Here is a 25244-nt window from a genome sequence, read left to right on the forward strand (position 1 = left end):
CTCCTGGGCTCGAGCAATTGGCCCACCTCAGCCTCCCAAAATGCTGAGATTACAGGTGTGAGCCACTGTGCCTAGCCTAATTCTTTTGTGTCTGGCTTCTTTCCATCAACATTAGGTTTATGAGATTCATTTATACTGGATATAACTACAAATTCATTCATTTTCATTCCTGTATAATGTTCCATTATCTTAATATATATCAACTTCCCAATCCCTTCTACAACTAATGGACATTTAATGTTTTCATTTTGGGGCTACTACAGATAATGCTGCTATGAATATTCTTGAACATATCTCCTGGTACACATATCTTTTGGGTGGATACCTACAGGTAGAACTGCTTATCTTTAACTAGAAAACTGTATTCCAAAGTAGTTGTATTAATTTATATTCTCATCAGCATGGTATGAGAGTTCCTGTTGCTCTACTTAGCAACTCTGTCAGTCTAATTTTACCTGTTCAGGTGAGTGCACTGATATCATAATATTGTTTTAATTTACATTTCACTGATTACTAGTGTTGTTGATCACTTTTTTTTTTTTTTTTTTGAGATGGAGTCTTGCTCTGTTGCCCAGGCTACAATGCAATGGTGTAATCTTGGCCCATTGCAACCTCTGCCCCTGGGGTTCCAGCGATTCTCCTGCCTCAGCCTCCCAAAGTAGCTGGGACTACATGCAACAACCACCACGCCCAGCTAATTTTTGTATTTTTAGTAGAGACAGGGTTTCACCATATTGGCCAGGCTAGTCTTGAACTCCTGACCTTGTGATCCATCCATCTCAGCCTCTCAAAGTGCTGGGATTATAGGCATGAGCCACCGCACCCGGCCAAGTTATCAATTTTAATGAAGTCCAATTTAATCTTTTCTTTTATATGAGTAGTGTCAGGAATGTATTCACCATTATTATCTTTCAAGGGCTGTTTCATTGTTTTGCTTTCAAATTTAGCTCTATAGTCCACCTGGAATTGTGGTGAAAGGTAGGTGCCAAGTTTCATATGGATATCTAATTGTCCCAGCACCATCTGCTGAGAAAACTCTCTTTCTCCCACCATTCTGCAATGTTATCTTCGTTATAAATCAGGTGTTCATACATTTGTGAACTGGTTTCTGGGCTCTCTATTCTATCCCAATGGTCTATTTGTCTTTTCTTATACCAGTATGACATTATTTTAAATATCATATCTTTGTGAAATAAATCTTGATATCTGGATGATATCCAATCTTGATGATATCCTCATACCTTATTCTTCTTCAAGAGTATCTTGGTTATTCCCAGTTCTTTGTATTTCCACGTATGAGAATCAGCTTATTAACTGACACACCACACATGCGCAGACTTTGCATTTTTATTGGGATTGTGCATTGTCATCGGTAGATTAGTTTGTAGAGAGCTGATATCTTAAAATATAGAGTCTTCTAATCCATGAACATGGTTTATTCCTTCCAATATTAAAGTCTTCTTTAACTTCTATCAATATATTATTTTCTATATAGATGTCTTATGTGTCATTTTAAAAGTTTATTCCTATGTACTTAATTTTCTCTCAGCATTTAATCTTTTTGATACTAAGATTAATAATATCTGTAGTTGAGTTGAATGGTGGCCCCTAAAACAGTATATCCATGTTCTAACCCCTAGAACCAGTAAATGTGACCTAATTTGGTAAAAAGATTTTTATATATTTGCAGATATAATTAAGTTGAGGATGTCAAGATGAGATCATCCTGGATTATCTGGGTGGGCCCTAAATTCAATGATAAGTATCCTTATCAGAGAAAGACAGAGAGAAAGAGAAGGCCACCTGAAGAGGCAGGGATTGCAATTATGCAGTCACAAGCCAAAGAATGCCTGGAGCCGCCAGAGGTTAGGAAGAGACAAGAAAGCATTCTCTCCTAGAACCTTTGGAGGAAGCCCCCACCCTACGGAAACCTTGGTTTCAGACTTCTGGCCTCCAGACGGTGAAAGAATAAATTTCTGGGCTGGGTGCAGTGGCTCACACCTATAATCCCAGCACTTTGGGAGGCTGAGGCAGGCAAGTCACGAGGTAAGGAGATCAAGACCATCCTGGCCAACATGGTGAAACCCCATCTCTACTAAAAATACAAAAATTAGCCAGGCATGGCAGTGTGCGCCTGTAGTCCCAGCTACTCGGGAGTCTGAGGCAGGAGAATTGCTCGAACCCAGGAGGCGGAGGCTGCAGTGAGCTGAGATCGCGCCATTGCACTCTAGCCTAGGCAACAGAGCGAGGTTCTGTCTCAAAAAAACAAACAAACAAACAAACAAAACCCAAAAAAGAATGTATTTCTGTTGTTTAAAGCCACCAAATTTATGGTAATTTGTTATAGTAGTCCTAAGAAACCAATACAGTACCTTTTTTACAATTTCATTTTCTCTTGTTGCTGCTATACAATCAATTTACTTGCTTTATTGACTTTGCATCCTTACAAAGCTCAGTTCATCTGCTCTTTACATGAGTAGAGAACAGAATATCTTATCCAATAAATATAATAAATAAGATGGGAATAAAAAGTAAAAATAGAGTGAATTTTTGAATAGAGGTAGGGGTAACGGATGGATCTTAGAAATGATCTAGAAGCCCTGCTCTCCTTTATTTTATGAAATTAGGACACTAAAGTCCAAAGAGCTCAACCAGCTATCTAGTGGCAGCATTAGAACTAAAACATAGGTTGCTAAATGCCTAGTTCAGTGCCCTTTCTACTCTACCAAGTTGCCACTATACCCGATGACTACCTCCTCTGTAACCATTATCCACTGACCAGTTTTCAAACCTTCCTTTTTCTTTTTTACCAAAGAGTCAACCTTTAATGCAATAGTTATATATTAGACTATCAAGAGAGGAATTATGCACAACTTGATTTTGCCCAAGAACATTCTTGTGTCCTCTAAGAAAACAACAACAACCACCCAAACTTTTCCAAAGCTGTCCGCATTTATGTGATAGTGAAGATGTACATACCTACATAAACACACAGGAAACATAAATTGTGTGTGTGTGTTGGTTTTTGTTTTTTTCTAATTTTTTTAGAGACAAAGTCTCACTTATTGCCTAGGTTGGAGTGGAGTGGTTATTTACAGGTGTCAGCATCACAGCATATTATAGCTTCAAAATCCTGTCTTCAAGGGATCCTCCTAAACATGTCTGGCTTAGGAGACACTTTTTTTTTTTTTTTTTTTTGAGACAAAGTCTCGCTTTATCACCCAGGCTGGAGTGCTGTGGTGCAATCTTGGCTCACTGCAACCTCTGCTGACCGGGTTCAAGCAATTCTCCTGCCTCAGCCTCTTGAGTAGCTGGAACTATAGGTGCATGTCACCATGCTCAGCTAATTTTTGTATTTTTAGGAGAGATGGGGTTTCATCACGTTGGCCAGGCTGTTCTCAAACTCCTGACCTCAGGTGATCCACCTGCCTCAGCCTCCCAAAGTGCTGGGATTACAGGTGTGAGCCACGGCGCCCAGCCATTTTCTTTCTTTCTTTCTTTTTTTTTTTTTTGAGACAGGGTCTTGCCAAGGCTGGAATGCAGTGGTGCAAGCAAGCATGGCTCACTGCAGCTTTGACATCCTAGTCTCAAGTGATCCTCCTGCCTCAGCCTCCAGAGTAGTTGAGACTATAGGCACACACCATCATGGCTTAGTTTTTTTTTTTTTTTTTTTGGTAGAGATGAGGTTTCACTATGTTGCCCAAGCCAGCCTTGAACTCCTGAGCTAAGGTGATCCTTCTGCTTCAGCCTCCCAGTGTTGGGATTACAGGTGTGAGCCACTGCACCTGGCCAGGAGACACAAATTTTTAAAGAAAGTAGTACTCAGATGCACTGACTATCCTGTTGCCTCTTAATATACGGATGAGGAATGTCATTTCATACATTAGCCATCATGAGTAATACTAAATCTGATCACTTATATTAGCATATATAATACATTGAAAATGCATTCATAGCAACAGATTTTGAGGACAGGATAAAAAAAAAAATTTTTTTTATAATTAAAAAATTTTTTAATTATAAAAAAATTATAAAATTATAAAAAAATTATAAAATTTTTAATTATAAAAAAATTATAAAATTTTTAAAAAAAATTTAAAAATTTTTTTAAAAAAAAATTTTTTAAAAATTTGTAAAATTATTAAATTTTAAAAAGTTAAAGAAAAAAAGAGAAGAAAATGCATTCAGTGATGTTGCAAAGACAGAAAATGGCTATTTCACAAATGACACTAGCAAGACCGGCAGTGAGTTGCCTAACATTTAACTAACCATTTTTCGGTGGACTGCAATGATGTAACCTGTAAAGGGGCTGTCAGGAAGAGATGACATGTGACCATTAACCATTCCATTTGTGAAGTTCTTCTCAGTTCCACATGGCACAACAGTGTTTGGCATTCCATTGGGGATGAATATTGGTCGGGGTAGGTCCCCATTGGTAGTTAAGGTGAACATTCCATTTGTAGATGGCGAAGAGGAGAAATCTACAAATTCAAAGATAAGTACAGCATCATAAGCTTGTGGTACTTTTATCTTTACTCTTTTCTCAAGTATCCTGAGGACCAGAGACAGTGTAGTCTCTTAACACAGGGCAGGGAGAAATCATGGTATAAATAATTCTAGATTTATTGGAAGATTTTAATTTACAATTTTACTTCCCTAACTCATACTTTTAACTAAATGAAAAGGAAAGAGTAACTGCTGGAAACTATTAAGCAGAATTTTTGCAGAAACCTGTATCAGCACCATGTTGTAGCACACAAACAGTTCTACCACTTGTTTTCTTTTCCTTCTCTTCGCCTTTGAAGACACTGTCCAATACAGTAACCTCTACCCAGATGTTGCATTTAAAATTTAAATTAGGCTGGATGCCGCAGCTCACATTTGTAATCCTAGCACTTTGGGAGGCTGAGGCAGGCAGATCCCTTGAGCCCAGGAGCCAGTGACCAGCCTGGGCAACATGGTGAAAACCCATCTCTACAAAAGATACACCATAGCTGGGCATGGTGGCACACATCTGTAGTCTCAGCTACTTGGGAGGCTGAGGTGGGAGGATTGCTTCAGCCCACAAGGCAGAGGCTGCAGTGAGCCAAGACGATGCCATTGCACTACAGGCTGGGTGACAGAGTGAGACCCTTTCTCAAAATAAATAAATAAAATAAAAATTAAAAATGCATTACTCTCAGTCACACTAGCCACATCTCAAGTGCTTAACAGTTCATGTGACTGGTGGATACTGTATTGGATGGCAAAATCACAGAAGTTTCCACCACTGCAGAATTATATTGGACAGTGATGCTCTAAATTAAAACTAAAATTAAATCATCCATCAACTCACCGTCGGGACTATCTACCTACTACACGTCAATGAGGGGAGCCTCATAAAGCCCTTTATACTTGGGGAATTAGCCTAATTGTAAGTAATATAAAGAATAGACAAAGCATACCAGTGGCTAAAAGGACTCAGTGAGTGACCACATTAAATTACATATAATATTGGATTTCTTTCTAGCTATATCTATTATTTATATTTTCTGGTAGTATGTTCCTCTCATACTAGCTGTTGCCATGTTAGTATTAGATCAAATAGATCTGAATTCCAAGGGTATATTAGCTAATAATAACTACCTATCTAACTGAAGTCACTTGGGTTCCCTAAATTTTAGGTTTCTCATCTAAAAAATATGGAATAATCAGTAAGGTTTCCCTTGGGTTCCAAAATTATTCTGCTATAGTATCTTCAGCATGAAGAAATATAAAAAAGATGACAACTCTTAGACAAACATTTAAAGGTGCAATCATGAGAAGGAGTTCTAGTTCTATCTTACCTGTCTGTGTTGGACTAGAAGCTGAAATTGGAGATGCAGGGACAGGAATTTCAAATGCACACAAAAATCCACTCACTGAGAGTCGTACTTTTTGGTTGTCCTGAGGAAAGTTCTACAGAAGCAGCAGCAAGATGAGAAGGGGGAGATGTTTCAGATAAAATGGAAAAGTTATCTCTCTAATGTATTTCAAAAGAATGTCTTAGGTGCTTTCATCCGTAAAACCAACAAGATGATTTCAACTACATAAAGGATGAATGCTTGATAAAAATAACTGAAAACTAAGCTCAACTGTCGAACTAGTATCTCTTTCCACAGGAAGAAGTGCGTTGTATATGACTGACTTCTTCAGTTTTGTCTTCGTTTCAGGGATCTAAATTCCAACTCTCAGAGACCCCATTTTTACATTTCATATTAAGAAAATGTCAATGAGGTGGGCGTGTGTTCAGAAATCCCAAAGATGAATATAAATAATACCAGTTGCAGGAGCTTAGAGTAGGCAATATATTTATTAGATTATTTATTTCCCCAGCTGGTATGTAGAAAGACATGATTGGTGTTAATTTGTCTTTACTCTTCTAATTTCTTAGTGTGTTAAAAGACCAAGTATATATATTCATAAATACTAAAAACACATATTCATAAATACATAAAATACTTTAACCTAGGAAGAATTCTAGTAACAGTGGTAATACAGAAGAGCTGTCAAGTGTAATAGTAGCAGTCTTTGGTAACAGCAGCAGTCTTTGGAGGAAACCCATACTATAGTGACACAGCTAGATCACTCCATATAGGCAGCCTTACATATTTCCCTTCTTCAAAAATACCACCACCAGTATTATTCCTTTATTCTGGTAGAAAACTCTTTTAAGTTTCTGGGTTGGAAAACTTGGCATTTTGTTGTTGTTGTTCAGTTTTTGTCATGTTTTAGTATCTCTCTTGGTCACATAACATAACAAGTGATCACAATAATTGAGAAAACTGTCATCTTTGAAGGATAGAATCAAAAGTTTCTTAGAGTAGTTAACATTACCTTTATGTTGGAACCATGTACTTCTGCTAGAAGGATTTGCTCTGAATTAAGTCCACAGAGATCGCTCAGCTGTTTTTTTAAACCTGTGTACTTTTCATCCATATTCAGCCTTAGTCCATACCGCACAGGGGTAGTACCATCTAACTTAATCACTAGTAAAGAGAAAAGATCTTTTATCAGTAAAATGCAGGTTTCATCGAAAGTCTTACATACTGTGTATAGATATATATGACCTGTAAATATAAGCAAATATTTCAGCCTAGAATTTTTATTTCATGTGTAAACATGAAAACAGATGGTACTTCAGGATAATATTGAGTGAAATCAGTATTTTTCTCGTGTTCATCTGACATAAAAGCTTGAGTGGCTTTGCGGGTTTTAAAGAGAGTTGCTGGCATATTTGAAACTAAAAAAACATGCCACAATCTAAATCTTTCAAACCTCAAGTCATGCCTAAAATTAGGTTGCTCGATTATAATATGCTGCCTACCAGTCTTTATTTGTAAACAAACAACTATGCTTACAAATTCAGGCTATTTAAATAAAGCAAATTTAATGGAGTCAAGTAATTTTTCAGAACTTTGCGACCTACCTGTTATTTCTAAGTGCATATAACTGTCCATTGGTAGTGGCAAAGACAAAAAATTGAAAGGGTCAAATCGGACACTTATATGCCCACATGTCTTGCATTTGACTTGAGATCTTAGCTGCCCATGGAACAAATCCACAACAATTGATCTATTTCTTCTTAGATGGTTGTCCCAGGCCTAGCAATAAAAAAGATGAGAATTTTCTCTCAAAAATCCAAAAGAGAGGCATTTCTATATAAATTCAAAGAAACTGGTTAAATATATTGGATTTAAATGTAAAGAATATAATCCTTACTCTTCATTTACCACAAAATATTAAATTGAGATGGAATATCCTATTTTTCATTTGTTCTTATCACAGTAACAATGGTAAATATTAAAGTTATTTGTCCATTAACAAGTATAAAGCATGCCTATAGGTCACTGTATGCATTACTTTAGCAATTATGGGGACTCTTTAAATTCCACTGGATACTTATTCCTACATCCAGTACTATAAAGTTTACAATGTGAAATAGCAACAGTTTTCTATTTTCATTAAAGGTGTTTTTGTTTTGGCAACACTGCATAAGCATTAAGCATACAGATAGAAATTCCTTCATTTTCGCAGTAAAATTCTGATCTCAGAATAGTTTAGTTTGCATTTAAATTGTGCTACATGTATTTGTGGCCAGAACATTTTGTCTATTGCTTACATTAGAAACTCAAAACTGACAAACCTCTGCAGCTACTTCCCAGTCTGGTCGGCCATCACTGTCCTTCAGTTCCACATATGGCTTTTCATGGACTCGGTTGAGATCTTCATGAAGACCATCCAAGAGAAAAGCCAGAAGTTCTTGGGAGTCTTGTTGCTGAAACCCATTAAACCTGGGAGCATATTTTGCTATGGTCCACTATAAATATAAGAGGAGTCACGGTCATTATTTCCTACCCATAAAATTTGGAATGAGTATGTCCTATAATCCAATCAGAGCCATTGTAAGAAAATAAATAGTATAGTACTTAGTCTGCCTCCATTTCAACAAATATATTTTGGATAATCATGAAATCTTTTGAATCTTAATGTCAAATGACAAAAAAAAAAAAGAAGTATTTTGGCCAATACTGTGTCCTTAGTTCAGTATCAACTGTTCTTCAGGCACATAGATGTTATTTAAGACAGAAATATTAAAACAGCATTTGCTCGCATTGAAAGATAATCCTGTTCTATAATGTTTTACACATTTTTATAAGCATATAAAATATGTATATTTTGGCCGGGCGCGGTGGCTCAAGCCTATAATCCCAGCACTTTGGGAGGCCGAGACGGGTGGATCACGAGGTCAGGAGATCGAGACCATCCTGGCTAACATGGTGACACCCCGTCTCTACTAAAAAATACAAAAAACTAGCAGGGCAAGGTGGTGGGCGCCTGTAGTCCCAGCTACTCGGGAGGCTGAGGCAGGAGAATGGCATAAACCTGGGAGGCGGAGCTTGCAGTGAGCTGAGATCCGGCCACTGCACTCCAGCCTGGGCAAAAGAGCAAGACTCCGTCTCAAAAAAAAAAAAAAAAAGTATACTTTATAGGTACATAATATATACACAATGCATGCATAATGTGTATATAATAATACATAATATATGTATAAAAAATATGTGTATATAGTATTTTATATAATGTAATGTCTTCAGCAATCACATTTTCTGGTCTTGTTGCATTCTAACTTTTATTAACTGCATTATATTATAGAACTACTTAGAGGATTAAATGAGTTAATGCATATACATTAATTAGAATAGTGCCTGGCAAGAGGTAAGTAGTTAAATGTGTAGCTATTATAGTTATTAATTTGTAATATAAAAAGCTTTTGCTTTGTATTTAAATAAAAATAATGAATGATCCTAACTTCACTAAAATCTACTACATCTGATATTAATATAAAACTTAAATTCATTAGTTTCATTCATTCATCCTGCCACGTTTTTTTTTTCTTTTTGGAGACAGAGTCTTACTCTGTTGCCCAGACTGGAGTGCAGTGGTGCAATCTTGGCTCACTGCAAACTCCTCCTCCCAGGTTCAAACATTTCTTGTGCCTCAGCCTCCCAAGTAGCTGGGATTACAGGCATGCGCCACCATGCCCGGCTAATTTTTTTTTAGTAGAGACGGGGTTTTGCCATGTTGCCCAGGCTGGTCTTGAACTCCTGACCTCAAGTGATCCACCTGCCTTGGCCTCCCAAAATGCTGAGACTACAGGCGTGAGCCCCTGCGCCCAGCCTACTTCTTTATATTCTAAAGACAGAATTATCTTAGTTATGTTGAAAATGTATTGGATTGGATGTAATTAATAAGACTCTGAGGTCCACCTTGCAGTTAGAATATCGCTAATAGTGAAGTATTACCAAAAAAGGTTTACTCTTCATATAAGATGTTTGACAAATTAGTAAAATGAATGATATCCCAAATTTACAGTGCACCTTTGGTCTTTTTCCTACCCACTACATATACAGTAGTATTTTGCATATATTTAAACAAGCAAAAGAATTTGGCATCTTGTTTATACCAAGTGAAGGATCCAAAAACATTTATTAAGCTAAAAGGCTAAACACAAAAAACAAGTAGAGAAAAATGATTAAACAACTATTTAGGAATTACATACTTTTATATTATTTTAACCTGCTTACCCGAAGCTTTAATGGGGCAACATTCTTCTGAGTTCCACTCCAAAGTTCCTGTACTAAATCACCATAGCATTTAGCCATATGCCCCTTCATACCAATGGGATTTGTCCTAGAAGTTTGAGAGGAAAATTTGTTGCCAAAGATTCTTATAAATCACAATCATGTGGGCACAAAAATGCCTAGCATCTCACATCAAAATATCTTTTCTTTTTGAAACAAGAGATGTATTCCTTGGCCTATTTCATATTAAATAGGGCAAATAAGATAAAGTCTTTCTCCCGCAGGGTAAAAAAAGAGGAAATTTAGGTGATATTGGGTTTATATCAAAGTCACAAGTTAAGAGGCCAGTGACTCAAGAAAGATTACCTGTTGAGTTCATAAAGATGTCTCCCTGAGATAAAATACTGTGTCAGTGGCTGTGTGTTACTAACACACTGGATGCTTGAGTTCATGAAGCATGTGTTTCCCAGGTTGCTTAGACCTGTGGCTCCCTTTTCTGTGGGAACTGGAACAAACAATATGAGAACCAAAGCTTAGCTGTAGTAATATGCCATAGCACAAACAGTTAATTACATTCAATGAAAAGATTTTTTATAACTCTCATAATCAGCTAAATGGTGCTAATAATTCTCTAGCAGGTCTTTGAAATGCTAGAGAAGGCTTTTCATGGAGTGTCTGGTAACAGTGATGATCCATGCTCATTTGTAACCCAGAAGCAGCAATTATTCTTTTTAATTGCTATGATTTTTCAAAAGAATTCAAACAATTCTTCTTCTATCTAGTATGTCTTTTAAAACATGTAAATTATTTAATTGCAGAGTTAGAAATCTGGAAAATAATTTGATGGTGGGTTTGCCAACATCAAATGCTGCTTCAGGAAAAAAGAAAAAGAAGCAGGGGCCTAATTACTTTTGAACTAGAAAACCAAAAGTTATTAGCACTTTAATAGTTGAGAGAAGAAAAAAAAAAGAATACATTTAAAATAATCTCTTTAAAAAATAATACTGGAGACTTACCCTTGTGTCTATCTATTTTACTACTATTTGCTATAAAAGACATCTCCTCAGGCCAACTCATATCTTTGTTGCGAACTGGAAGGACAGATAGGAATGTGTTAATTTCTTATCTATCTAATTTACACCCACTCGATTGCTTCTGCTTTTTTTTTTTTTTTTTAAAGACATCTTATTCCTAAATCAGAAGTTTTAAAATCTAGTTAATTTTAGTACATGCGTTGCTTAACAATAGAGTTACATCCTGAGAAATGCATCACTAGGTGATTATGTCTTTGTGTGAACAACACGGAGTGTACTTACACAAACCTAAGCTATGTACGGTATAGGCTGTTTCTCCTTGGTTACAAACTTGTACAGCATGTTACTGTATTGAACACTGTAGGCAACTGTAACATAATGGTAAGTATTCGTGTATCTAACGTGTTAGAACATACAAAAGGTACAAGTAAAAATATCGTATTATAATCTTATGGGACCACCGCTGTACACAGGTCTTTTGTTGACTGAAACATCTTTATGCAGCACATGCCTGTAATTGGCTCTAAAACCATTCCTATTCTTCATATTGAGAACTTTAAAGTCACTTGGTTTGAATAATCCTTTCCCTCAATTACCAACTTGAAGTAAAATTATACTCAACCATCTACAGAAGTAATTAAAGTTCGGAAACAATAGAATTTCTTATACTTAAAACATTAGGAATATTATAATTCTTTCTTAAATTGTAACAGCTGTCAGGGTAATTTTTTCCCATTTTTTGTTTTTGTTTTTTTTTTTGAGACAGTCTGGTTTTGTCCCCTAGGCTGGAGTGCAGTGACATGATCTTGAATCACTGCAACCTCTGCCTCCTGGACTTGACTGATTCTCAGTGCCTCAGCTTCCTGAGTAGCTGGGACTACAGGCGCGTGCCACCACACCCAGCTAATTTTTGTATTTTTAGTAGAGACAGGTTTCACCATGTTGGCCAGGCTGGTCTCGAACTCCTGGCCTCAAGTGATCCACCCGCCTCAGCCTCCCAAAGTGCTGGGATTAAAGGCATGAGCCACTGCGCCCAGCCTATTCATTTTAATACAAAGGCAACTAACAATGTTGCCACAAAACTGGATGGGAAAAGATACACTTAAAAAGTTTTTAATAACATGTGCATGCCAGTGTGTAAATCTATGAATATACAAGTAGCTCTGTCAGTGAGTAGCCAGTGTTGATGACTAATGAAAGCCTGTGCTACTAACTATGCAAGAAAGTTGTTCTCTTTACTCAAACTCAAAGCAGCAACTTGAAAATTTTAAGGAACTATAAATTTGTAAACTGAATTCACTGTTTTTTTTTTTTTTGAGACGGAGTCTCGCTCTGTCCCTCAAGCTGGAGTGCAATGGGGCCATGACGGCTCACTTCAAGCTCCGCCTCCCGAGCTCACGCCATTCTCTTGCCTCAGTCTCCCGAGTAGCTGGGATTACAGGCGCCCACCACCACACCCAACTAATTTTTTGTATTTTTAGTAGAGATGGGGTTTCACCGTGTTAGCCAGGATGGTCTCGATCTCCTGACCTCGTGATCTGCCTATCTCGGCCTCCCAAAGTGCTGGGATTACAGGCGTGAACCACCGCGCCCGGCCTCTGAATTCACTTTTTTAAATCTACCATTCCCATCCTTTGTCAGTCAATGACTAAAAACAGGATATTTTTCCTTTAAAGCAATCTAAATTGTATGGTAGGATTACATAAGAGTTCAAAAGGTTTTCTTTTTCTTTTTTTTCCAAAGGGTTTCTTTACCATAAAAACATAATGATCAAATAATAGTTGTCTTGGGGAAAATTATAAAATGGGTTATTAGTAACTCTTTAAATTCTTCCCCTTGAAAATTTAATATAGATGCATGCTTCCATCTTGTACCTTCAATTACCAGGTGTTGTTCATCCTGGATTTTCAAATATTCCAATCTATGATCCTCATCATCCAGAAGAGTAAGGTAGTTCTGTGTAAGGAGGAGGAAATGTTTTTGTTATTTGGTTAGTAAACTAGAAACAAATACAGAGATAAAAATGAGTAACAATTAAAAAAAATTATTTGTAGTTACATAACTTATATCACAAATATCTGGCCTACTATAGTTGTTCATAAATATTTATAATTTGAGTGGCAATATGAGAGAAAGACAATGTATACTTCATAAGCATTATCTTTCTCTTTTTAAAAATTTCAATAGGTTTTTGGGGAACAGGTGGTGGCTGGTTACATGAATAAGTTTTTTTTTGTTTGTTTGCTTTTGTTTTTGTTTTTTTTGAGATAGAGTGTGGCTCTGTTGCCCAGGCTGGAGTGTAGTGGTGCTATCTAGGCTCACTGCAACCTCCACCTCTGAGTTCAAACAATTCTCCTGATTCAGCCTTCTGAGTAGCTGAGACTACAGGCGCACGCCATCAAGTCCAGCTAATTTTTGTATTTTTAGTAGAGACAGGGTTTCACCACCTTGTTGGCCAGGCTGGTCTCAAACTCCTGACCTCTGTTGATCCACCCATCTTGGCCTCCCAAAGTGCTGGCATTACAGGCGTTGAGCCACACCATTAGTTTATAATATAACATACAATATTTGTAACATGTAAAACATGTAATCTTTATATGTAGCAATAATCTTTGTAAGATGGTACTGTCCATGCTGATCAATTGCTATTATGGATCTTAGAGACAAATATTACAAGTACACAGATAGTATCTTAAAAGATGAACTTTTCACTGATATCCTAGACATGGCTTTTAGCATAATTACTATAGGCAAAATCCCCATACTCATGAAACATGATTTAACATTTGATCATCCTTGTGCTCTTTGGCAACATGTGTACTAAAATTGGAACAATACAAATAAGATTAGCAAATTTCTTTTACTATTTAAAATTTTAAAAATACCAACAATCAGGCTCTCCATGACTCTGAGATGCCTCTTACCTCACTGTTGTATAGCCACAGGCGCATATCTTCCTCTTTAATGCGCAGCCTTTGAGACAGATATTCGTGAATTTCCTTGATGGTCTGCATTCGACTAAAACAGCCTGTATAGGCTAATACCCGCTTTAAAGGTGCATTCGGAGAAGGTACATTTCCTATGGTTACAGTAATCACAGTAAGAAAAAAGGCAGATGTGAAAAAAGAAGCACCCCTCTCACCAATGGGGACCATACTATTTTAGGAAATAATGATGAGAAATGAGAACTACAGGTGTAATAATTTTATAAATGAAGAGTACCAAAAAGCTTTAAAATGTAGACAGAAGACCCAAGTTCTTTTTGTTTGTTTGTTTGTTTTTAATAGATGGAGTTTTGTTATGCTGCCCAGGCTAGAGTGCGGTGCTGTGATTTTGGCTCACCGTAGCCTCCACCTCCAGGGCTCAAGCAATCCTCCCACCTCAGCCTCCTGAGTAGCTGGTACTACAGGCATATGCCACCACATCTGGCTAATTTTTGTATATTTTTGGGTAGAGACAGGGTCTTGGCCATGTTGCCCTGGCTGGTCTCTAACTCCTGGGCTCAAGTGATCCACCTGCCTTGGCTTCCCAAAGTTCTGGGATTACAGACGTGAGCCACCAAGCCCAGCCTTCCAGGTGTTTTAAAGTCCAAAGTCTCAACTTTGAAAAGATGAGCAAAGGCCCAAGGCCCAAGGTCTAAATAACTGGCAATATTTGGATACCAAGAAGAGTAGGAACATGCCAGAAAACAATTGGCATTGATATCTGGCTGCACTCAGCTGAGTCACAGTCAATAGCAAAATGAAATAAAACTCAGTGGAAAAAAAAATTAAGACAGAGTTAAAAAAAAGAAAAACCTCAGTGGAAGAGAGAAAATGGGATGGGATTTGAATCTCACAGATAGATAATTGGATTCACCTGGTCCACTTTCCTAAACTTTCTTTGAATCACTAATCCCATCACTCTCAGTCATTAAGTAGCTCAATTATCTGGCACAGTGGTACACCTGCACCAGAAAACATAGGTATATCTATTACATATCAATTTAAAAAAAAAAAGAATTCAACTTAAAATTCTAAATAGGTATAGACTCTACACAGCCAAAAAGAGTTTATTATTATTATTATTATCATTATTATCATTATTTGAGATAAGGTCTCATTCTGTTGCTCAGGCTGTAGTGCAGTGCAGCAATCATGGCTCTGTGCAGCCTCAACCTCCCTCATTCAAGTGATCCTCGCACCTTAGCTTCCTACCCAGGCTGGTCTTGAACTCCAGGGCTCAGGGAATCATCCCACCTTGGCCTCCCAAAGTGCTGGGATTACAAACTGATATTACAAGTGTGTGAGCTACCACACTTGGCCAAAACAGAGTTTCAAAATGCAGCCAAGAAGTTTTCCATGGCCAAATAAGTAAATGCCCTATAAGGAAAAAAAAATCATATTAGCCTGTCCACCCAGTAAGATGATGACAGACATGACCTTGAATTCCTGAAGGGCTAAAGGTAGAAATAAGGAGTGGTAATACAGGGGAAAAGAATAAAGAGTGAAGAAAGAATATATCAGGTCTCACTACATACTTCAAAAGAGGAGAGGTATGAAATGACAAGAGATTACGGAAATCAAAGAGAGGCGGCAAAAAAAAAAAAAAAAAGCTCATCAAACCCTGGTTAACTATTTAGCCAAAAATCTAGACAAAAGCTGTGGCTTAAAACAGTCATCTCTGCCGAGGCTGTATTTTATCAAGCAACCCAACTTAAAAATATAAACTTATCAATATAATGTACATTCCAAATAATTTTCCACCCATTCAACCATGAGTTAGATTTTTTTTCTTCCTGAAACATGTTTTTAGTGAGTCTTCCTCACTAAATAAAGCTGAGAAAAATGTGGGCATCATCTACATTTTTAGAACCTCAGAAAAGGAATTCCCTCACCTAAGGTAGGCTAAAAAGTCATCTAAAAACAACGCCTTCTATGGCCTTGTCTGTAGAAAAGGCTACATTTAAGTCATTGTAACTGTAACAAGGTTTGAATACTTGTCACTTCAAAAGGAATAAAAGAGCCTAGTAAACAACTGTAACAAATTGAGTATTTGAGAAAGATGAACATTATGTTACGGCAGAACAAAATCCGTGATCAGTTTTTAAACACATAGCAAGCAAATCTTTTACAATTAACAAGCAAAGGATAATCTCTAAAAGAAAACAAAAGAGCAAATTTCTCCAATTATACATTTTAGGATTAGTTATAAGAGTACAGCAAGAAAGCATATTTTTATAAAATTTAAAATGATTAATGATTGATTTCACAACTAATTAGCAAGGAATAAAATTTCAAACTAAAAACAAATTTGGAGCATCTGAAATACGCAGTTCTAGGATTCAAGAGCATATAGTTTATACTGTTCAAGTCAATCTCTATTGTCCTAAGCCACAATACAAAAATTTGAGTTTTAGAAAGTTTTTATAGCATAGCTCATTAAGCAGGCAGCCACTTATTATACATAATGTTGTGCTTTTGAATAGCACCAACAAATCTAGCAGAATTTATAGAAGCAGCAAAAATCTAGGATCAGCACAAGAGTTACAAAGAATACCTACTAAAAGCACAGCAACACATCTTGCCTCTCATGTTATCTTTCTTTTATTTTTTTGTTTGAGACAGAGTCTCACTCTGTTGCCCAGGCTGGAGTGCTGTGGTGCGATCTCGGCTCACTGCAACCTCTGCCTCCTGGGTTCAAGAAGTTCTCATGCCTCACCCTCACGAGTAGCTGGGATTACAGGCACCTGCCCACCACACCCGGCTAATTTTTGTATTTTTGGTAAAGATGGGGTTTCGCCATGTTGACCAGGTTGGTCTCAAACTCCTGACCTCTGGTGATTCACCAGCCTCGGCCTCCCAAAGTGCTGGGATTACAGGCATGAGCCACTGCACTTGGCCTCATGTTATCTTTCAAAGAGAACTGAAAAAGTTGTAATGGGTGCCATGGAAGCAAGGCTAATATTTCTAACGGAAAATTAAATCAAGAATGTTTCATAAAGGTTCTATCTCACTGTTCCTTTTTAAAAATATGGTTCCTTCTTTTTGTCTTTATTTTTTTTAGAGACAAGCTCTTGCTCTGTTGCCCAGGCTGGAGTATGGTGGCATAATCATAGCTCACCACAGCCTTGAACTCTTGGGCTTAAGAGATCTTCCCACCTCAGCCTCTTGAGTAGCTGAGACTACAGGGCACACCATTATGCTCAGCTAATTAAAAAATTTTTTTGTAGAGACAGGATCTTACTATGTTGCCCAGGCTGGTCTCGAACTCCTGGCTTCAAATGATCCTCCTCCCCAGCCTCCCAATCTGTTGGGATTACAGACATCGGCCACCATGCCCGGCCTCACTGTTCTTTGATTTTGCTGTTTTCCCCAAAGACAAAGTTTGGTAGGCAGAGGCCAATGCTTTGCTATAATTGTTACCAAACATTTTTGAAAGAATTCTTGGCCGGGCGCGGTGGCTCAAGCCTGTAATCCCAGCACTTTGGGAGGCCGAGACGGGCGGATCATGAGGTCAGGAGATTGAGACCATCCTGGCTAACACGGTGAAACCCTGTCTCTACTAAAAAATACAAAAAACTAGCCGGGCGAAGTGGCGGGCGCCTGTAGTCCCAGCTACTTGGGAGGCTGAGGCAGGAGAATGGCGTGTACCCGGGAAGGCGGAGCTTGCAGTGAGCTGAGATCCGGCCACTGCACTCCAGCCTGGGCGACAGAGCATGACTCCGTCTCAAAAAAAAAAAAAAAAAAAAAAAAAGAAAGAATTCTTACCAAACAGGCTGAGGCGGGTGGATCATGAGTTCAGGAGATTGAGACCATCCTGGCTAACACAGCGAAACCCCATCTCTACTAAAAATACAAAAAATTAGCCGGGCGTGGTGGCGGGTGCCTGTAGTCCCAGCTACTCAAGAGGCTGAGGCAAGAGAATGGCGGAGCTTGCAGTGAGCTGAAATCGTGCCACTGCCCTCCAGCCTAGGCGAAAGAGCAAGACTCCGTCTCAAAAACAAAAAAAAAAGAATCTTTATATATTATATTAACATAACCTTTAATGAAGATACAAAACTAACCCTGTTCAATTTCAAAGGAGACAGAGTACTTATTTTGGTTGGGGTTTAGAGGTAGTTCTTGCATACTAAGTTATTTTAATTATAATAACATGCTGGTATTGTTAACATAGTCTGATAATTTGTGTAAATGGTTGCTCCTTATTATTATTATTTGAGACAGAGTCTCACTCCGTCACCCAGGCTATAGTGCAGTGGTGTGATCTTGGCTCACTGTAACCTCCACCTCCTGGGTTCAAGCGATTCTCTTGCCCCAGCCTCCCAAGTAGCTGAAATTACAGCACCACCACACCCAGCTAATTTTTGTATTTTTAGTAGAGACAGGGTTCATGTTGGCCAGGCTGGTCTTGAACTCCTGACCTCAAGTAATGTGCCCACCTCGGCCTCCCAAAGTGTGGGATTACAGGCATGAGCCACTGAGCCCAGTTTATTATTTCTTTACTGCTGAAGAATAATTTCAAATATTTGCAAAGCAAAAGCACAGAGCAAAGTCTTGCCCATCAATAAAGTTTAACCTTATAGAGAAATGAAAGGGCAACTTTTTGCATGTTATACATTAAAAAGGGAACTAATTTATATGTCATTTTGATAGGCTTCATGTTTTTTCAAAGCAAATATATCACTTTAATTTTCAAAAATATCCCTTTTGCTCTGTACTGTCTGTCTCTTATATAAACCCTCTTTAGGATCAAGCATGAGAAATGTATCATGTTTTGCCAAAAAACCAAACAACAACAAAAACCTTAAAAAACAAAAATGATAGTATAAAAGGCATTACATTTTACAAATTTGAGTGGAGTTGAAAAGACCAGTCAATGACTGGTAGACTACTACTTAGTCTAGTAACAATTTACAATGGCTTATCTCAAAGAAATAAAGCACGTAAAATATATTTCTATTTATTTTCTTTGTAAGTAGAAAAGGAAACATCCTATCTCAGTTTGCTGTTGGGATTTTTGCTTCGACCCCTCATCTAGTCTTGCGCATGACCGTAGATCTAAGACCCGTAAAAATTAATTACTGAAATCTGTAGGAAAGCTGATGGGAATGTGTATCAATACAGTGGCACCAGACTTCGAGCAACATAGTTTTCTTCTTTTTTTTTTTTTTCAGGAAATGCATGGTATTCTTGCTGCATTCTTAAGTTACCTCTCGGGAAATGCTGAGGAAACATTCTCAGGCTCATCATACCCATATTCACCCAGATGTTAGACTGCTGTGTCCGAGTGGCAGGCTGCTGTCTCAGGAAGAGAAGATAGCGGGGAAATAATTCCAGCTCTGGGATGTCTGTCTTGCTGTTCTTGATCACCTATTGTTTTAAAAGATAAAAAGAGACCACTAAAAAAAGAAACAAAACTTGCCATTTTAATCTAACTTATGAGATTTATTTCTAAACCAAATGTCCAACAAGTTCACTAGCTACATTTCAGTAATTACTGAAACTCACACATTTAAGTTATATGAATCTGAATACTGTTAAATTCCTGCTCTGAAACCCATTTCCTAAGATTATAACTCCTTGTAGATATCTTCTCCCCTTTTATTTAAAAGCAAGTAACAACACTGAGGAAAAAAAACTCCTTTAAGTATTATCTATAATTCTACTACCCTCACACCATCAGCCTTTTCATTTTAACATGTTTCATGTATATAAATGACTGACATTTTAAGGACAAATTAATAAAAATTGAGTTAAAAGTCAAAAACTATGGAAGTATTCATTAGCTATATAGTCATGCTGCCATCTAAAGTTTAGCAATTTACACTATTGCCAGTAATGTATGAGTATACTACTCTCATAAAACCTTATCACTGGACATCATTTAGAAACATCCACATTTTGTTAATATGAAGAGTATTATAAATTACTTAAAATTTTATTTTTTGTATTAGTAGTGAGGACACAACTGTTCCCACATAAAAATTTACTATGTTCTACTTGTGTAACCAGTCTGTTCATATGTTTTGTCTATGACTTAAACAAAACATTCGGATGTAAAAAACTCAGATTTCACATGATTGGAACAGGGTTTTTAAGTAGTTTTAACCTGCTTACAAGCCCACAGACACAGGAAAACATTTAATTATCAAAATATTGTAAGAGTAGTACATTATCAATTTCATATTCTAAAAGGATAGCAGGGTTAACACTGAAACTCTTTAAAACAGAAACTCTTACAGAGTCTTTTAAGTCTCAGGTGACCAGGTTTTATTTTCCTTTACTCTCGTAACCAGTATCTTCTGCAACAGAACCTTTTTTTTTAGTATCAAGAGGAAGCAATAAAGAATCAAATAAAAACAACACTACAGGCCAGGTGCAGTGGTTCATGCCTGTAATACCAGTACTTTGGGAGGCCAAGGCAGAAGGACTGCTTGAGACCAGGAGTTCCAGACCAGCCTGGGCAATACAACAAGATTCTGTCTCTTAAAAAATTTAAAAATTAGCTGTTATGGTGGTGTGTGCCTGTAGTCTTAGCTACTGGGGAGGGTGAGGTGGGATGATTGTTCCAACCCTGCAGCTTCAAGTTATTTTTCATAAACATAATTATTAGGAACTCAAAATCAACATCAAAATTACATTAGTCTGTTTTATAACAGATTTTTACTCTTTTAGAAGTTAAGGTACCATATCTCATCTATACAAAACCTTCCTGGCATAAGGAAGTTTTAACTTGGACATTATAAAGGGAAGAGTGTTTCTTTTTTTTTGAGATGGAGTCCCACTCTGTCACCCAGGCAGGAGTGCAATGGTGCAGTCTTGGCTCACTATAACCTCTGCCTCCTGGGTTCAAACGATTCTCCTGCCTCAGCCTAACGAGTAGCTGGGAGTGCAGGCACGTGCCACCACACCAGCTAATTTCTGTATTTTTATTAGAGACGGGGTTTCACTATGTTGGCCAGGCTAGTCTCGACCCCCTGACCTCGTGATCCGCCCACCTTGGCCTCCCAAAGTGCTGGGATTACAGGCAGAAGAGTGTTTCTTAATACACCAAAAAATCCCCACCAAAACGTCTTGTTATATTTTACTGCATCAACAATGTAAAAAGTGAGTGTACAGAGTACCAAGTGCTGTTTACTGTGTAAGCACAACAAATGGTGCTATATACTAATATTTTAATATAATATTCTGTTATCCTATGCTGTGATCTTTTATATGCCCCTCTTTCAAAAACATAAACCACAAAAATCCACCAAAAGCTACAAGAAGAATCCAGTCCCTAACTAGATACCTGTATGACTGTTGGGAATAGTAGTTTCAGAAATAACCGCTGTACCACACCCTACATTCACTGAACTTTTTGGCACTGGCTCTTGGCCTGTCTTTCCCTCCAGCCTAAGTTCCGCATATCTTAGGTGATGTCTACTTTTATGTGGATAACACATTCAACAGCCTCCTATTTCCTTGCCTTTATTTATGAATGAATGAATGAATGTGAAGGAACCTAACATTGTTCAGTTAATCCAAACAGGTTCAGAACACTCTTCTACCACAAGGTAAGAGCTAGTTTGTGGTGAGAGTCATGTAGAAAAAGTAACAGAAGACCCCCATCTATGACTGCTCCTTATACAAGGCACTAATAGCTATACTTACTGGTCTAGGTAGGGCCAGGTTTGCTCCATACCAATGATAAAGCGCTCTCCACACAGGTTCTGGGACCATTTCATAATCTCTTCCATGAATCAGCTGTGGAGTTTGTTTTAATCGTCCTCCTTCTAGTGTTAATGATGTAGCCTGAGAAAGAATAGAATGACAATGTTGACTTTCAATATTACAAAGGTTTTTGGGTCTCAGCAATACCTACATGTAGGAAAACAAACTCATATATCACCACCGAGTTTCATGTTGCTGGACGAACTTAATTTTTTTTTTTTTTGGAGATGGAGTCTTGTTCTGTCGCCCAGGCTGGAGTGCAGTGGCACGATCTTGGCTCGCTGCAGCCTCCGCCTCCGGGGTTCCATCGATTATCTTGCCTCAGCCTCCTGAGTAGCTGGGATTACAGGCACACGTCACCATACCGGGCTAATTTTTGCATTTTTAGTAGAGACAGGATATCATCATGTTGGCCAGGCTGGTCTCGAACTCCTAACCTCAGGTGATCTGCCCACCTCGGCCTCCCAAAGTGCTAGGATTACAGGCGTGAGCCACCACACCCAGCCAAAAAACTGAATTTTTAATGAGAGATTTTTATTTTTGACTTTCAAAATAAACTATGGAAGAAATGAAACTCAAAGCATATCACTTGGAAAAATCACCAAAGTACTTGAAATAACTTCACAGATTTCTTTCAAACAATAAAAAATACTAGTTTGGGGGGAAAAAAAAAACTCATAGTGTATGTGAAACAACATTTTCAGAATAGCTGTCCTAAGTAAGAATAACAATATTACCAAGGGTCACTAAACTACTTCTATATAAGTTCCAAATCATAAATATTCTCACAGAAATGTACTATACAAAGAGATTTCCATCTATAATAGAGTAATTAAATGAACCTCCAATGTTTTGCTATGTGCTAAAACCTCTGAAATGAAATTTATTAATAGCTTGCAAGAGAATAATTTTAAGTTTAGATGTAAAATTACTTACCTTTACTGGTTCTTGAGTTACTAACGGCTGATTATCAATAGCCCCTGGTTTCTGAGGGTTAAGGTGCAACAAAATATTCCCATTGGCTCCCAGCAAACACTGGTTGTTATTGTCAGAAGTGTTATGTTGTCGAGCAAAGCAAACATCTGCCCCTGGTGTGGCAGAATACAGAAAGCCTATGAAAAAAAAGAGGATGGAATCTCTTATTTTTAGTTATTATACATAAACAGGCTTGAGGACATGAACTCAATGCCCATGTATTGTACTACTCTGTTGACATGTCCGTACAGATTCAGATTCTGGTAGTTCTGTAGAAGACAGGAAATGTTATCCTTCTCTGGACAATACATAGCATGGTACTAAAAATAAGAGCTTTTAAAATTATTAGAATATCTAATAATTCATAACGAGAATTATATGTCCTCCTATTGGAAGGGAGGAGCTGGCTAAGTAGCTGGGCTTTCATATAGCATCCTTTAATTATTTTCCTAAAACTAGAAAAATATTCCAAATGTTCTCGGTAGATAATGGTGATATGAAGTCACTAAATTAAAAAGAACTAAAACAAGAATTCCAACAAAAGAATACTGGGAGCTAGATCCTATTTTATCTATGAACTCAATGTTCACGAATTCTTTTGAAAGAAATACATTACCTTTACAATAGGAAAATATGCACAGAAAATGATTAACCATGGTTTAGAGCTGTGAACCTCAGTGTGAATAGATCCTATTTTATCTATGAACTCAATGTTCACGAGTTCTTTTGAAAGAAACACATTATCTTTACAATAGGAAAATATGCACAGAAAATGATTAACCATGGCTTAGAGTTGTGAACCTCAGTGGTATTTTAAGGCATTTCAACTGTCAACTACATGCTAATCTTTGGTAAACATTCTAGCAGTCATTACTTTGTAAACTTCTGCCTGTGATATGCAGCCTTTGGGTGTCACAGGTTATATGGTAAGCACATACCAAACAAGATCTTTAGATGGGGTTAAGAAATAATCCTGGTGTTAAAGCTGATGACAGCACTTGTAGGACTGCTAAGTGATCTTTATAATATCAGAAAGGGAGGGAAGAAGCAGATTCTACAAGGAGCTTTGTAAAGAAAATGCTAGCTCTGTCCAATCTGCTTACACCTTCCACAGAAAAGGAAAATATCTTGGAAGAAATAATAACACAGGGCCATGCGTGGTGGCTCATGCCTGTAATCCCAGAACTTTGGGAGGCCAAGGTGGGCAGATCACAAGGTCAGGAGATCGAGACCATCCTGGCTAACACTGTGAAACCCTGTCTCTACTAAAAGTACAAAAAATTAGCCAGGTGTGGTGGTGGGCCCCTGTAGTCCCAGCTACTCGGGAGGCTGAGGCAGGAGAATGGCGTGAACCTGAGAGGTGGAGCTTGCAGCGAGCAGAGATCACGCCACTGCACTCCAGCCTGGGCGACAGAGCGAGACTCCGTCTCAACAACAACAACAAAAAGAAATAATAACAGGCTAGGTGCAGTGGCTTATGCCTGTAATCTCAGCATTTTGGGAGGCCAAGGCTGGAGGACTGCTTGAAGCCAGAAGATTGCAACCAGCACAGGAAACATGAGACCTCATCTCTACAAAACAATTAAAAAATTAGCTGTGTGTGGCAGTGTACACCTGCAGTCCTAGCTACTAGGTAGGCTGAGACAGGAGGATCGTTCAAGCCCAGGAACTGGAGGTCATAGTGAGCTATGATCATGGCATTGCACTACAGCCTGGGCAACAGAGTGACACCCTGTCTCTTTAAGTACACAAATAAATAATAGGGTAAGACTGAGGGTTCTGCTACTGTACCAGAATACTAGCAATCAACTCAATTGGGCTGGGCCACAGAAATACCATAGCATCTTCCCTGTAGATATGGAAACATGAAGTTTTAGGTAAGTACCAAGACCTAAAGGGAATTATGGGAGGCATCTGAATTCTTTCTCAGTATTTTAACAAAATAATCTCCATATTTTGGCCTGAAATATAGATAGAATCTGCTATGGGGTGCATTTAATTTAATTAAAGTATGTTTATAGCTAGAGAGAGTCCTGGAGATGACTATCTTTGAAAATTTAAATTTACTGACTAAATAAATTTAATAGCAATATGGAAAGATGGGGCTTGATTGATGAAAATAATGAAAATAGCCAGGTGTGATGGCTCATGCCTGTAATCCCAGCACTTTCAAAGGCTGAGGCCGAAGGATCGCTTGAGCCTGGGAGTTTGAGACCAGCCTGGGCAACATGGCAAAACCCTATCTCTAAAATTAAAACCCCCAAAAATAGCTGGGCATGGTGGCACGTGCCTGTAGTCCCAGCTTCTTAGAAGGCTGAGGTGGGAGAACTGCTTGAGGCCAGGAGGCAGAGGCTGCAGTAAGCTGTGATTTTGCCACTGTACTCCAGCCTGGGTGACAGAGCAAGACCCTATCTCAAAAGAAAATAATGAAAATATTT

At 37.9% G+C, this 25244-nt stretch overlaps 1 protein-coding gene across 5 annotated transcripts in view; it reads right to left on the reverse strand.

Annotated features, from left to right (window-relative positions):
- USP32 (ubiquitin specific peptidase 32) overlaps nucleotides 1-25244 on the reverse strand; it is a 220997-nt gene that overhangs the window by 23457 nt on the left and 172296 nt on the right. For 2 of the 5 annotated variants that reach the window (XM_015120006.3, XM_028836231.2), the window contains exons 14-26: nucleotides 22768-22943; nucleotides 21772-21912; nucleotides 19329-19488; nucleotides 14062-14216; nucleotides 13012-13093; nucleotides 11120-11194; nucleotides 10470-10608; nucleotides 10107-10212; nucleotides 8165-8338; nucleotides 7448-7622; nucleotides 6856-7007; nucleotides 5826-5937; nucleotides 4270-4481 (exon numbers count right to left, since the gene is read on the reverse strand). In XM_015120006.3, coding sequence (XP_014975492.3) covers nucleotides 4270-4481; nucleotides 5826-5937; nucleotides 6856-7007; nucleotides 7448-7622; nucleotides 8165-8338; nucleotides 10107-10212; nucleotides 10470-10608; nucleotides 11120-11194; nucleotides 13012-13093; nucleotides 14062-14216; nucleotides 19329-19488; nucleotides 21772-21912; nucleotides 22768-22943 — 1859 coding nt within the window. The remainder of the gene's footprint in view (nucleotides 1-4269; nucleotides 4482-5825; nucleotides 5938-6855; nucleotides 7008-7447; nucleotides 7623-8164; nucleotides 8339-10106; nucleotides 10213-10469; nucleotides 10609-11119; nucleotides 11195-13011; nucleotides 13094-14061; nucleotides 14217-19328; nucleotides 19489-21771; nucleotides 21913-22767; nucleotides 22944-25244) is intronic. The other 3 variants (XM_015120007.3, XM_077970812.1, XM_077970811.1) reach the window with 3 other exon arrangements.

Source organism: Macaca mulatta, chromosome 16, assembly GCF_049350105.2.
Source record: "Macaca mulatta isolate MMU2019108-1 chromosome 16, T2T-MMU8v2.0, whole genome shotgun sequence".
Classification (NCBI taxonomy): Eukaryota; Metazoa; Chordata; class Mammalia; order Primates; family Cercopithecidae; genus Macaca; species Macaca mulatta.